Raw genomic sequence first — 12,612 nt, 5'->3', positions numbered from 1 at the left:
AAAAGCAAATGCTAATGTTTAAGATTTTTACCTTTAGGCCAGGAGTGTTATATATAAGATTACATGGGTACAAGCAATGTGACGCTCTCATGAAATCAAGGTATGCCTGTGTCCTATGGCTTGGAGCACATAGGCTAGAAATGAAAAGATAAAATGACTGTAAACTTTTCCAGAGTGTGAATGAAGAATATAAAGTGACAAGACAACACATTGGGGCTCATTTACTTACCCGGTCCATTCGCGGCTTCTCTGACGAGCGTTCGGTTCTTCCGTCGATTCATGAAGGTCCTGCGCCCTATGTCCACCAGGTGGCGCTGCTGCGCCGAAGTCCGCCGGGGTGCCCCAGAGTTCATCGTCTTCATCGTGGTGCATGTGAGTATGGCCCGTGCGACCAATTTTTTTTTTTTTAAATGCGACGGGTTTTCCGAATCCGTCGGGTTACCATTCGGCCATGCCCCCCCCCCCCCCCGATTTCCATTGCGTGCATGCCAGCGCCGATGCGCCACAAACCGATCGCGTGCGGCAAAATCCCGGGGCAATTCAGGGAAAATCGGCGCAATTGGAAATATTCGGGTAACACATCGGGAAAACACGAATCGGGCCCTTAGTAAATGACCCCCATTGGGGCTGATTTACTAAGGGTCTGAACGCCGCACTTTCGTCCCGAATATTTCCGATTTGCGGCGAATTGCCCCGGGTTTTTGGCGCACGCAATCGGATTGTGGCGCATCGGCTTGCAAGCGACAGAAATCGGGGGCGTGGCTGACGGACAACCCAATGGATTCGGGAAAAACTGCGGAATTTAAAAAACTAATTGTGTCGCAAGATCAAGCACTCACATACACCAGAAAGAAGAAGGTGGGCTCCGGCGGTCCTCGGCGCAGCAGCGACACCTGCAGGAACTTGGGCGCACAATCTTAGTGAATCGCGGCAGACCCAAATCCTCGTCGGAGAACGCACCGCGGGATCGCGACAGGACCGGGAAAGTAAATCTGCCCCATTATTTCCTTTGGTGGTTTTCACCCTTTAGACCGGATGGACTGGATCAATAGCATACTGTATATGACCTGTACAAATAGTGCGTAGGCCCCCATAAACCCCTCACCCACCTCCCAAACTGGCTTGATAGTAGGAGATTCCCTAATTACGTATCTCAGCAGAAAACAAGCCCATGTTTATATAGCAACCTGTTTAGAGCTGGCACAGCTTATCATTAAACAGCTGGATCCGCTGATGGACCACGAAGAAGACAAAGGGAATTTAATTTCCTTGTGGCTTCCGAGCATTGTTATGGAAGCAATTCCTCCTATTAAAGGGGAACTATTCAATGAGCAATCACCATTTCGCTAATGTACAAAGGGATTGATCATAAGTATATGATCCTTATCCTGGTTACATGGGACATGCTGGGATCTATAGTTCTATACCATAGTAACTATAGAGTAATAAATAATTTCATGTACAGTCAGCATTTTCAGTTATTTGGGACTTGCAAGGGGTTAATGGAGGGGCAGTTGCGCCTGCAGCTGGCTCCTCCACCTCCCCTGTGCTCTGCCAAGGGGCACATGATGCAACAAGCTGGAGAGTCAGAGAGGGTTTTGCACAACCTGCTGACACACCTCCGCATTGCCATTGGCCTCCTGAATCCATAGACTTTGTGAGATTGGTCAGTAGTGGATCCCATCCCCCTCCACATGGTCTATGTCCCTGTATAATGTACAAGAGATGCAGCCTCTCCCCGTCACTCCCTCCTCCCTCCCTTTAATTCTCCCTCCACTCTTTTCCTTCTCTCTCCTTGTTCATCAGGAAGTAGTCACAGACACAGCTGCAGTCACGTCTTCATGTGGATCTCTCCTTTTTCTACTTCTTCTACATAAAATACTCTTACGTCTCATTTTATGCTATGGATTTTAGGGAGATCCTGTTATCCAAGTGAAAAGTACAGAGCGACTGTGCACTTCCTGACTTATACATCTGGTCTCTTCAACCTGTATCTGCAGCTAGAGTTTGTCTCATCCTATCATAATCTGATGTGCAATCCTGCTTTGGATTATTATCTAATAGACACCTAAAACTGTGAAGTCCTCTTTGGGGTGAGCTCATGCCTTGCTGCCAGTTGTGAGGCTGTGGTGGCTGCAGATGTGGGCACCACCAGATGCCAAGACCCCTCCTTCCAAGCTAAGACTGTGACTGCACAGAGAAGAGTGTCCTGTTCTTCCGGTTGCGAATCCGGATCATTTTCACATGGGGGGGTTCTCTGCCCACCTCTGGCTTATCAAATCATTCCTTACCCTGGATCCTTCTACTTGATCTTCAAGCAATCTGGATTAAGAAGCGTCTTCAGATCCATTGGCACAACAACTGACTGCGAGTGTTGCTCTTTTCACAGTGTGGTCTCTTTTTTTGGATTTCTTGGCCCTAATCTTTTCACTGCAATATTGTATCCGACTGAACAGAAACTGTTGCAGTCTTTATTCTCAGTTGGGGGTTGAAGATTGTCAGATGTGAACCATCTAAGCCAAAGCACAGGGTGGGGGCAGAGAGGTGGAGGGCCCTTCTGAATGCCTTTACAAGGATTTTGGTGGTGGGTTTGCTGCAGGCATGGGTTTACCCTCCTGGGCAGAGAATATGGGGAGAAAGAGGAAGAGGAGGAATCATTTGAGATGAGCAGTCCTGGCATCCAGATGACCAACAGAAATGTAAGTGTCCATTACATTGTGCATGACAAGACTATAATTTCCTGTCATTATATGTACTTTATGAACAATATCCCATGAAATCGTATTGAAGATTAAGTTAAAACTTGCAGTTAAGTTGTCAAAGCCGGTTTTACAAATTGTAGATGACTGAATCCTGCCTATGAATTATTAATACATGTAATAGCCGCTGGTCTATAATGAATGATTTAACAGTCTAACAGCCTGAAAGCGTGCTTAATGGGTAGATTGGGGGGGTCTCGATTTTTGACCTTGGGTATAGATGTGGTAAGATAGATACTCGGTTGCATTGTAAATTTATAAAGGAGATCATGACTGGTGAACATGATGTCACCATTGCCCAAAGGCTCACATACAACCCAATTCAATCCATTCATCTGTTAGGTCAATTTAGATCAGATCAGATGATATCCCATAAATCGATATTTAGGAAAATTGCTTACAATTACAGAAGATGAGTTTATTTATGAGACACTTGTTTTTTTTTTTTTTTTTGTAATAATCCAGAGCAAAAAGAAACATTGTTACATGTATGGTCCCCTTCATAATCTTGCAGCTGGGTTCCATCTGTAGAATGAATTTACGTAAACTTTATTTAGGTTAAACTGCAGTTACTATGACAACCATTCCGGGAAATCTGCCAAGTTGAGTGTTGCTACATTTTACAGTTTTGTTACTTTGCCCCGGGCAGTATTCACTGTGGGTGTAGTATAAAGGGTACGTTCTTCCAGGTATCATAGCATTGGGACATACATATTCACATGTATCAGGCAGGTCCACCATCGGGGTTGTATGCACTCGTTGCGCAAGAGTACAGAGGTTTATTGAATAACTTGTAGTGCAGAATTGTGTATCTTAATGATAGGGTCAGTAAAGGTTACAACATTTTTTGCTTGTTTATTTTGCTTTTGCATATCGACCCTTTGCTGCTTGGACTCGCCTCATTGCAGCAGGGCCCTGGTGATGTTGACCTTACGAGGAAAGTAAGGGTTAACTATAATAATCCTGTGCAGACTGTAAGGTGACTTCTGCTTCTGTGATGGATTTATCTGGCTTTAAAATCCACATTAATCCGTAGGTTGACATTAGAGAATCTATAGAGTGACAGGTATGTACAGATGTAAGATGAGAATCCATGTCAGTCAACTGGTTACTAAAATCTACCTTGTCCAATATTTGTCATATATAATTGGCACACATGGGCAACTTCAAATTCCCATTTAACCCCTTCTTCCAAAAACAGCTCCTCCAGACCAAGGTATTGTGACTAGGCTCCATTCATCTCTATACAGCTGAGCCACAATACCGGCACAAACCATGGCACTGTTTTTGGAAGAAAGCCGCCAAGTCTTTCAATAGAACATGAAAGATATTGCAAGGTGTAAAAGTTGCATGTGAGGTGCCATAGGCTTTGTGAAGTGAAGTCAACTATCAGGGCCCCTATATGCTTCTGTAATAAAATAAGAGAGAATACATAAAAAAGCTTGAATGTGAGAAAAAGCTCCAAACACTGTGGAATTGACAGAATTTGGCACTGAATCAGCATGAAATCTATCAGTGAAGTAAACTGAGGAAAAAGAGGAGAAGATGCGCTTCTTAGTGCAAAGTAAGATATAGTACATTAGTATAGTAAGATATAATTATAATGATCTGTGCTCTACTACCAGATTGGTACTAGACCTTTTAACTAAGAATAAAGAAATCTTCTATGGCAAACTACCTAATAATCCTTATTGGATTCAAGAAGATAAGCGGCAGGTAAACATCCAAAAATACTTTTATGGGTCTCAACTTGGATCCTATACTTTAAATATACCATGAAATCTATTGGCAGTCCACCTTCAATGCATGTATTTGTGTTTTTGTAACACTGACCATGAAAAATGACCATATTCAATTTGGTTTTTGTATGTGCCATGAAAAAGAAGTTGTGTGCAGGGACGGCACCAGCACTGGGTGCCCAGAGCAAGTGCCGGTGCCCAGAGCTCCTGGGGGGCCCACATAAGGCTGTACATGGGGGTGAGCTGGAGCTGTATCTAATGAATCCATATCATGTGAGGGGGACTCTGATAAAATAACCATGAGGGGTCTGTTTGGTGTGATAAACTAGGAGAATGTTTTAGTTTCAGAATTTTTAATACCACCAACGGGTCAACTCTGTCGCCCAGGGGCCTACTGAAACCTGGAGCCGCCCCTGGTTGTGTGAATAAGTTGTGTGATACATAGGCATTCAGATCCTTTGTGCATCTGTACCAGAAAAAGTTCCATCTGCAGGTTTCCAAGTAATTATGTGTTGCATCTTACACAGGCAAAACCGTACTCTAAAACAACATGGCTGCTCTCTTTGGAACGGCTCTATTTTAGCTTAGGTCCCTTTACAAGGCCATTGTCCATTAATCACAAACCTGCAGTTATGGGGAAGAAGGAGCTCAGTTTATTGTATATCACTATGATGGTCAGAGTCCAGTCCATTCAACTATGGTTGATGCGGGAAATTACAGCCTCTGTAGGTCTGTTATTCACAGGCCAACCCACGGTTGTCTGATTTACCTCTTAAAGGGAACCTATCAGGGAAACAAAACCACCCACAGGTCCTTATGGACTGGTGGTTACATCATCTTTTGTTATTAAATCAGGGAATTTCTACTATGGCAAATCCTGGCAGTAATTGACCCACTCCACTCACTGCGTGGCTTGGTAGACACTTTATATGTATTGAGATGGTATTAGGAAGTAGAGACCATAGGGCAGTGATCGGAAACCTTTTAGAGACTGAATGCCCCAACTACAACCGAAAGCCACATATTTTCGAACGTATTGGCGTCCTGAAGACAACAGTACAGTAGCAAGATGGAGAAATTTGGATTATTATTGTAGCTTCCCTCTAAGGTCCCGTTAACAGGATGAATCACAGGCCCTGAGAAGGGGCTTCAATGATAATCCAGCTCTTCCTTGCTCCTCCTTGCTCCTCCTGTACTTCACGTCACTCTAAAATAGTGCTGAACATGGCACGTTCTGGGCTGCCTGTGACTGTAGGAGGAGTCCTCGATGGTGACCTCTGTGCAGGTTGATGGCGTGGGTGCCCACAGAGAAGGCTCCGAGTGCCACCTCTGGCACCAGGTTCACCACCACTGCCATAGGGGATCCGGGCAATAGGGGATTGATGTGCATGGGTCACAATAATTTTTTTCCCATGGAAGTAAGTGGAAACATGGAACAAGTGTTACTGCCTTAATAAAAGGTTGCTGACCATTACAGATTTGGTAGTTGACCTGTCTGAGATGCATTGTGTTTGTGACCCTGTCTGTTCCCATGGAAGTGCTTAATGAAGTAATAAAAGGGCTATGATTACACAGTATAAATGCTGTTAACTGTAAAAGAGCTTTTGACTATTACTGCCTGGGGTCCCAAACAACTCTCGGTCTATCCTTTGCCTCAGGGTACAAACCACTCCTCATCTACCACAGTGCTGACCTCTAATCCAGCACCATACAATATCCGCCCTGTAGGGTAAGAATTCATGGACGCTCAGTCCTGTCATGTAATGTTTCCAAAATTAAGAATTTTCCTTGAAAACAGGATTATTGATTTTTCCCTGTTTTAGGTTTTCAGTCCTACAATGGCTTCTGAATGATGGCCAGTCTTCTGTGATATTGCCAGCATATACTTGTCATAAAGGAATGGATTTTCTGGGAAAGAAATCTGCTGGGCTGGATCTGGGAATTTGCTCATCAATGCAAGCCTTCAATATTGGTTTTCACAATGGATGGTCAGCACCTGGCTTCTCAGAGGAGTAACAAAGCCCCTCAGTATCTGGCCTGCGGTGCGGCCCCAGTAATGAGAGCCACATGCTTCATCTGCTGCCTCTGAGCTGTAGGATTGCTGGCCTTGCACTTCTAACCCGTTCCCTGCAGCACACGTACGGGTAAACACACACATGTTAAAGTAGACAGGATCTCGGGATGTACTTTGGACATTTATTTGCTTTCACTGTGCAGAATTCAGTGCAAAGCTATTGTACTGTATAATAGGGTAAACATTCGTTCATGAAACGCGAAAGATTAAGAAATCGTAATTTTTTTTGTCTGATGGTAGGGTTCACGTGATAACGAATAATGAATCATTTTATTGCAATGACAATAAACAGGTGGGCATTCCCTAATGCAAACCCACAGGAAGGCGGCCAGCTTTGTAAAAAAAATTCTGTGTTCGTTTTAGCGGTTGTATTGAATTGTCACCTTACAAATCTCTATTCTCTGGGAATTTTAGAAAAGCCAGTGGGAGTCAGGGTAGAAGGTGGCAAAAACACATATTTATCCTGCTTCAGCTCCACACCGGCCTGTGCCTAAGGGACCTGCTTAGCCAATGAATGACCTACTCAAACCCGGAGACAATGACCTCCCATGGTCAGAAAAGTGTTATCACATGGTCAGAGCAGGCCATTTACTACTCCTGGAACTTCTGGTTGGGTGTAGGGCCAAAAACGAGAAGTATCTGACCACTGTGGGAACCAAGCAAATTTATTTTTTGACAGCCCCTGGAAAGTTCCTTTAAATATTAGACCCAGGAACAAAGCCTGATGAGTAGTAAGGTCACATCCTGCCAAGGAGCCTTAGGAGATACATAAGGTGTCTCTTTCCCTTACAAATAGACTAGTATTATGAAGAATACAATTTTTTTAGGGTTCTGGTACAGATTGTGCATTGGCATTCAGCAGCTTTTGCCAGTTATGCCTCTGGTTAGGCTTTTGGCACACAGATTTTTTTTTAGTTCCTGTTTCCGTGTCTGGTTTTATAAGAAATAAAATTGCCCCATCCTCCATCAGATGCAGTGACATGTATATTTTATAGCAGCAGTGCTTTTCGGGTAGAATACCTCCACATTATGAAGCCACAGGGCCTCATTGTGCCATTGTTCAGTCTCCATGCCACAGATTTGCCATGTGCCTCAGGGCTTAAGTTAAGTCCATTAGCCGTTATAACCCCTAACAATGCAGCATGTGTAAACCCAGATGCACAATGTAGATCATGGCGATGAATGGTGCGCAAATATTGCACAGACACAGACCAGATGTGAGGCTGTAGATCACTCAGGGCAAATGGGGGATGGGGGTTTCACGTCTAGGACATAAAAAGGTGTGGGTTAAGACAAGACATCTTTTGATCCAAATTGATAGAGGTCTGTAATAGATGACTGTACACAATGGAAAGTATCAGATCTTGCTGTCCTGTAATCATATATATGGCAATTCACTGATAAATTATGGAACTTTTTAGCAAATTACTTCCACATATTCTATATAATAACACGACATGGAGTCTCAGAGGCTCAGTCACTATGTGCCAGCACTCCACTTACTACCCACCCTGTAAGCCTAGTCATTTTGGGAAATCGGCCCTACTTTAATTGTTGGGTGACTTTGAGGAAGTGGTTTTGCCTTTGTGTGGTATTCTCTGAAGACCTGGAGACTCATACAAAGGAATCTGACTGTTTCTGTACAAATTGAGTAAGGAGCGGCTCTAACATTAGCTCGCTGGAGGCTGTGAAAAACCTGTTGGACGAGATGTGATTATTACGCCTGTCTTTTCAGTGATAAAGATGTCAGATTTTGTGTCAAGCTGAAGAGGACGCAGTTAGTTGTCACAAAGAGAAGTTGCTATGTAATAAGTACTTGTCAGGCTGTGAATCTGCCTTCTCATTGCCTCATATATATGTTGCTGGCAGAAGCCAGCATCCGATTTTGTAGGATCTGGCATTAACTCTTCCATACACAAGTACAGTGTATACAGAAATTCTGTGTAAATGTATAAAACCATCCGCTATGAAGCGTCACACAGGGCAGACGTGTAGGTCCATACTTATGAACAGTGTTAGCAGCTTGTTGTGTACTTGCAGTAGATTTTATAACCCTTTTAATTCATTGGAGCGTTCGTAACAGAAGCTTTGTGGATGATTTAAGACGTAATTTAACAATATCCAGAGGACTTCAACCTGTCTTACCAGAGAAACCTCCTCGGTGGCGCCAAAATTCTTTAGTCACAGCATAGCATGTGTGTGTCATCACTAGGATAAAGAATTTATGACTGCACTGTCCATTCTTACATGTTGTAAAACATGTTTGCGATATGTTACGCTTTGGTTTAGTAGTCGTGTCCCTCAGTTCTTGGGACAGACAGTTCGGCCTTATGCATATGAACGTTTTTTTTTAGAACATAATGTTGGGCATTTATCAATTTTAGCACAGGGTCTGTGTTTTTGGCACACAAATCGTGCTATAATTTACAGAGGGATGTTAGATTGTGGTGCAAGGGGTTAATGAATTGGGACAGGACCGAAAAGGTTTAGAGTTGTCTCCACATTCATGAAGGCAAAATAGTCAGAAAACTAGAAGTGCAGGAAAAGTGCCTGGTTCGGCATCAGCACCCGGCTGACCCAGGCAAGTGCCAGGACCCCGGAGATCCCCAGAGGCCCACCGTGATTATTGAAGAAAAAAATTTATGGCATCAGCGACAACAATGCCACGACGCCGGCGCCGGCATCCTGCGGTGACCCTACTTACTCTGTCCGAGTCGACTGCCGCCGGGCTTGACGGGGTGGCACCAGCGTGGATCACGCAGGATTCTCCTGCAGGAGACATCAGCTCAAGGGCACCGCGTAGATGTGCCTGAGCGTGACGACTTCACTGCGTATGCGTCCCTGCCGGACGCTGCACTGAAGTCAGAGATTGCGGTAGATGGAGAGAGAAGAGTGGAGCGGAGTCAGCGGACGCATCAATCATCGCCGGAGCGGAGGACCTGCATTCTGGTAAGTTCACAGTTTATTATTTTTTTAAATTGTGGAGGCCTGGCTGCATAATAATTAATATAGGCTGCAGCCTGGCCTGGGCATGATAATTAATAGAGGCTGCAGTCTGGGCACTGTGGGCAGGGCTGGAAAGTCAGTGACCGCACACTGAGCATAATTGATATAGGCTGCAGCTGTCACATGAGTTAACTGTTAAGGGTGAAGACACACATGGCGTTTTTGGGCCGTTTTTACTAAGTGCGTTTTCACATCGTTAAAAACGCATGCGTTAAAAAACGCATCCGTTTTTCAAAAACGCATGTGTTTTTTGAAAACGCATGCGTTTTTGTCCGTTTTTAATTGCGCAATTTCGGAAAACGGACAAAAACGCATGCGTTTTCAAAAACGCATGCGTTTTTAACGATCTGAAAACGCACTTAGTAAAAACGGCCCAAAAACGTCATGTGTGTCTTCACCCTAAGGCCGGCGCCACACAGGGCGCTTTGTCTGCGCTTGCAAACGCAAACGCAGACAAAGTCATGCCCACCGGGGCGGGCCTCGGCTCGATCGCATCGGCGTTTCTATGGAAACGCCTGCGATCGGGAACGAGCCGCCAGTGTTTTGCGTGAATTTAACGCGAAACACCGGCGGCTCGGTCACGATCGCAGGCGTTTCCATAGAAACGCTGATGCGATCTGGCCGAGGCCCGCCCCGGTGGGCGCGACTTTGTCTGCGTTTGCGTTTGCAAGCGCAGACAAAGCGCCCTGTGTGGCGCCGGCCTAAGGGGTCCACTGAGGCTCTTTCGCCCAGGGGCCCACTGAAACCTGGAGCCGGCCCTGAAAAGTGACTACCAAATTGTCCACCAAAAAAAGAAATATTAGTAATTGTCCCAAAAACACCAATATTGGGGTGCCGACACTTCCTAAATAAAGCACAACATGCGCTGCAAGGTGGAAAAAAGCAACAGTTTTTTTTTGGTAAGTCAATAATAAATGCCCCTCGATGTGTTCAGCCCTATGTATTCCTATGGGCTCATACACATTATGGTGGCTTCCACAGCAGATTTTATGAGCCAACTGACTGAGCTGTAGATTATGGAGCAGGTCATATTCCTGACTATGTTTGCAACTCATCGGTGCATGAGTGGACTTCACATGCCGATGACACATTGGCCACAAACAACGGATCACAGGTCTGTTGTGTGCGGGCTGATATTGCATAAAAAGCTTTAGCTGTATACATTTAAAGCTGTCGGCTCAGTCACGGGGCCGTGTGTATGAGCCTATAGAAACACATGGGGATGTGTGGTATCTGGTGAAACAGCAGGCGCCTGTCCTCATATAACGTTTGCTTGAGGTCTAAGTTCCAGAGGGTCCACTAGTGGGCCCAGGCTCTGAAACTAATAGGCTTTGAAGATCTAGCAGAGACTAACTTGGGAAAATTTCTACACAAATATTAGGTGCTATTGAATGGTCCACGGGGACGTGCCATGGTAGGCCAAAGGTTTCCCAGTCCCATACAATGTATTAATGCATAAAGAAGTGACGTTCTGTAATATACCATGTTTGCTTATTTGCTTCCATTTATGATTTGGGGCTTTTCATCCAATTGAAGGTTCATTTGATCATCCACCCCACCCCCCATTATCCACAGCACATTCCCTTGTGTGATACTTCTATATCAGTTAATTGAGATGAAAACTGTCCCAAAATAAATTCTGAATGCAAATATTTAAATGTATCTTGCGGCTTTACGTGAAACTGGTATCTACAGTAAATCCGAAGAAGGAAGTCTATGTTAGATGGGTAACTGTTTAATAGATGAGAAGGTTCTGTTTTCTGGTACCACAGATGGATGTGCTATGGATCATGCAGATACCGGGCAGGGATATAGCGCCATGAATTTTAGGCTTTGAAGTTACTGAAGCTGGTTATTGTCTGCAAGCTAAACGCCAGGGGTACGGAAAAAACGTGTTGCATACAGGGCAGCGAGTCTTCCCAGGTCACCACTTTGAGAGGGAAGTCATTTACTCCTATGTACAAGTAAATAACCCACAGCGACATGTAAAACTGGATATCATTAGTTACCTCAGTTTACCCTGGTCTAACCTTCTGGACCAGGAAATGGAATCTTTAAATATTCACAGATCCATCAAGTCTTGGCAGGCACCTTAGTAAGCAGTTGTTAGGTTGGGAATTATTTAAAAGTTACCGCCTAAGTATGTTCAAGGGGGAACTGACAGGTCTTAGGTCTGGAACATCATCTGATCTTCTTACTTTAATCTAGTTTTAAACTAAAAAAAACTTCAAATGTTAACATATTATTTATGTGGTGAAAGTGAGGGCGGGTCAGTCACTGTGTGCCAGAAAGCCTTTCCAAAAAAACTAAACCTTGAAAATCCCCATCTTGAATGCCAGTCTAGTGCTTGTGCAGTGGGCATGTCATTAATGTTCAAGCAGATGGATTTCCTAACTTTAGCCACGTTCATCAGACATCGGAGACTACACTAAAGCTTCAGCTTATATTCATTTGACCACCTAGAGCTGCAGTGTTAGGAAGCAGCAGGACTTTATTAAGTACTGCCCTAGGTACTTACAGTGCTTATGCCCCTATAGGTGCCCTCAAGCCAATGATTCTGCCACAAATGCCAAATCCCCCAACCCTTCCAAGCATTTTACTAGTAGAAAGCAGCGTTGGTCCCAGAAAAAGATATGAATCATAATAATATGGACCAATGATGGACCAATGGTCCACTGCTAGATTTAGCTTCAAAAACTGCTTCAGGCTGCGTTCACATGATGCACTTGCATTACGTTTTGAAATGCATTGGGTAAGACGCGTCATCACATACATATGAGTTTTCTAGGTAGCAACGTATATGTAGCAATGTTAATCAATACTATTATTGTTAAAAGCAAAATATGCAGCTGCTGATGATAGTAGTAGTCTGTGGGGTAGATACACCCTGGTGCCTGCTTAATGAAGGGGGTGGTGGCATGGGCAGGTTTCTTTTACATATTAATAAAGTCCCCTCCGCTTTGCCGCCCCACTGCGTGGCTGCGTGCCCTAGGTCTTGTGTTGGGTAAATATGATAAAGTGTTAAATATGGCCT

The 12,612-nt window shown here is 44.3% G+C and overlaps 1 protein-coding gene across 1 annotated transcript in view; it reads left to right on the top strand.

Moving 5' to 3' along the window:
* Window positions 1-1,753: 1,753 nt before the first annotated feature.
* Window positions 1,754-12,612, top strand: part of PLEKHH3 (pleckstrin homology, MyTH4 and FERM domain containing H3) — a 42,225-nt gene continuing 31,366 nt past the window's right edge. The window contains exon 1 of the mRNA XM_072111741.1: window positions 1,754-2,699. Within this exon, the coding sequence (XP_071967842.1) occupies window positions 2,562-2,699 (138 nt within the window). The 5' untranslated portion in view covers window positions 1,754-2,561. The remainder of the gene's footprint in view (window positions 2,700-12,612) is intronic.

Source organism: Engystomops pustulosus, chromosome 6, assembly GCF_040894005.1.
Source record: "Engystomops pustulosus chromosome 6, aEngPut4.maternal, whole genome shotgun sequence".
In the NCBI taxonomy this organism is placed as follows: domain Eukaryota; kingdom Metazoa; phylum Chordata; class Amphibia; order Anura; family Leptodactylidae; genus Engystomops; species Engystomops pustulosus.
This window is presented reverse-complemented; position numbering and strand designations above follow the sequence as displayed.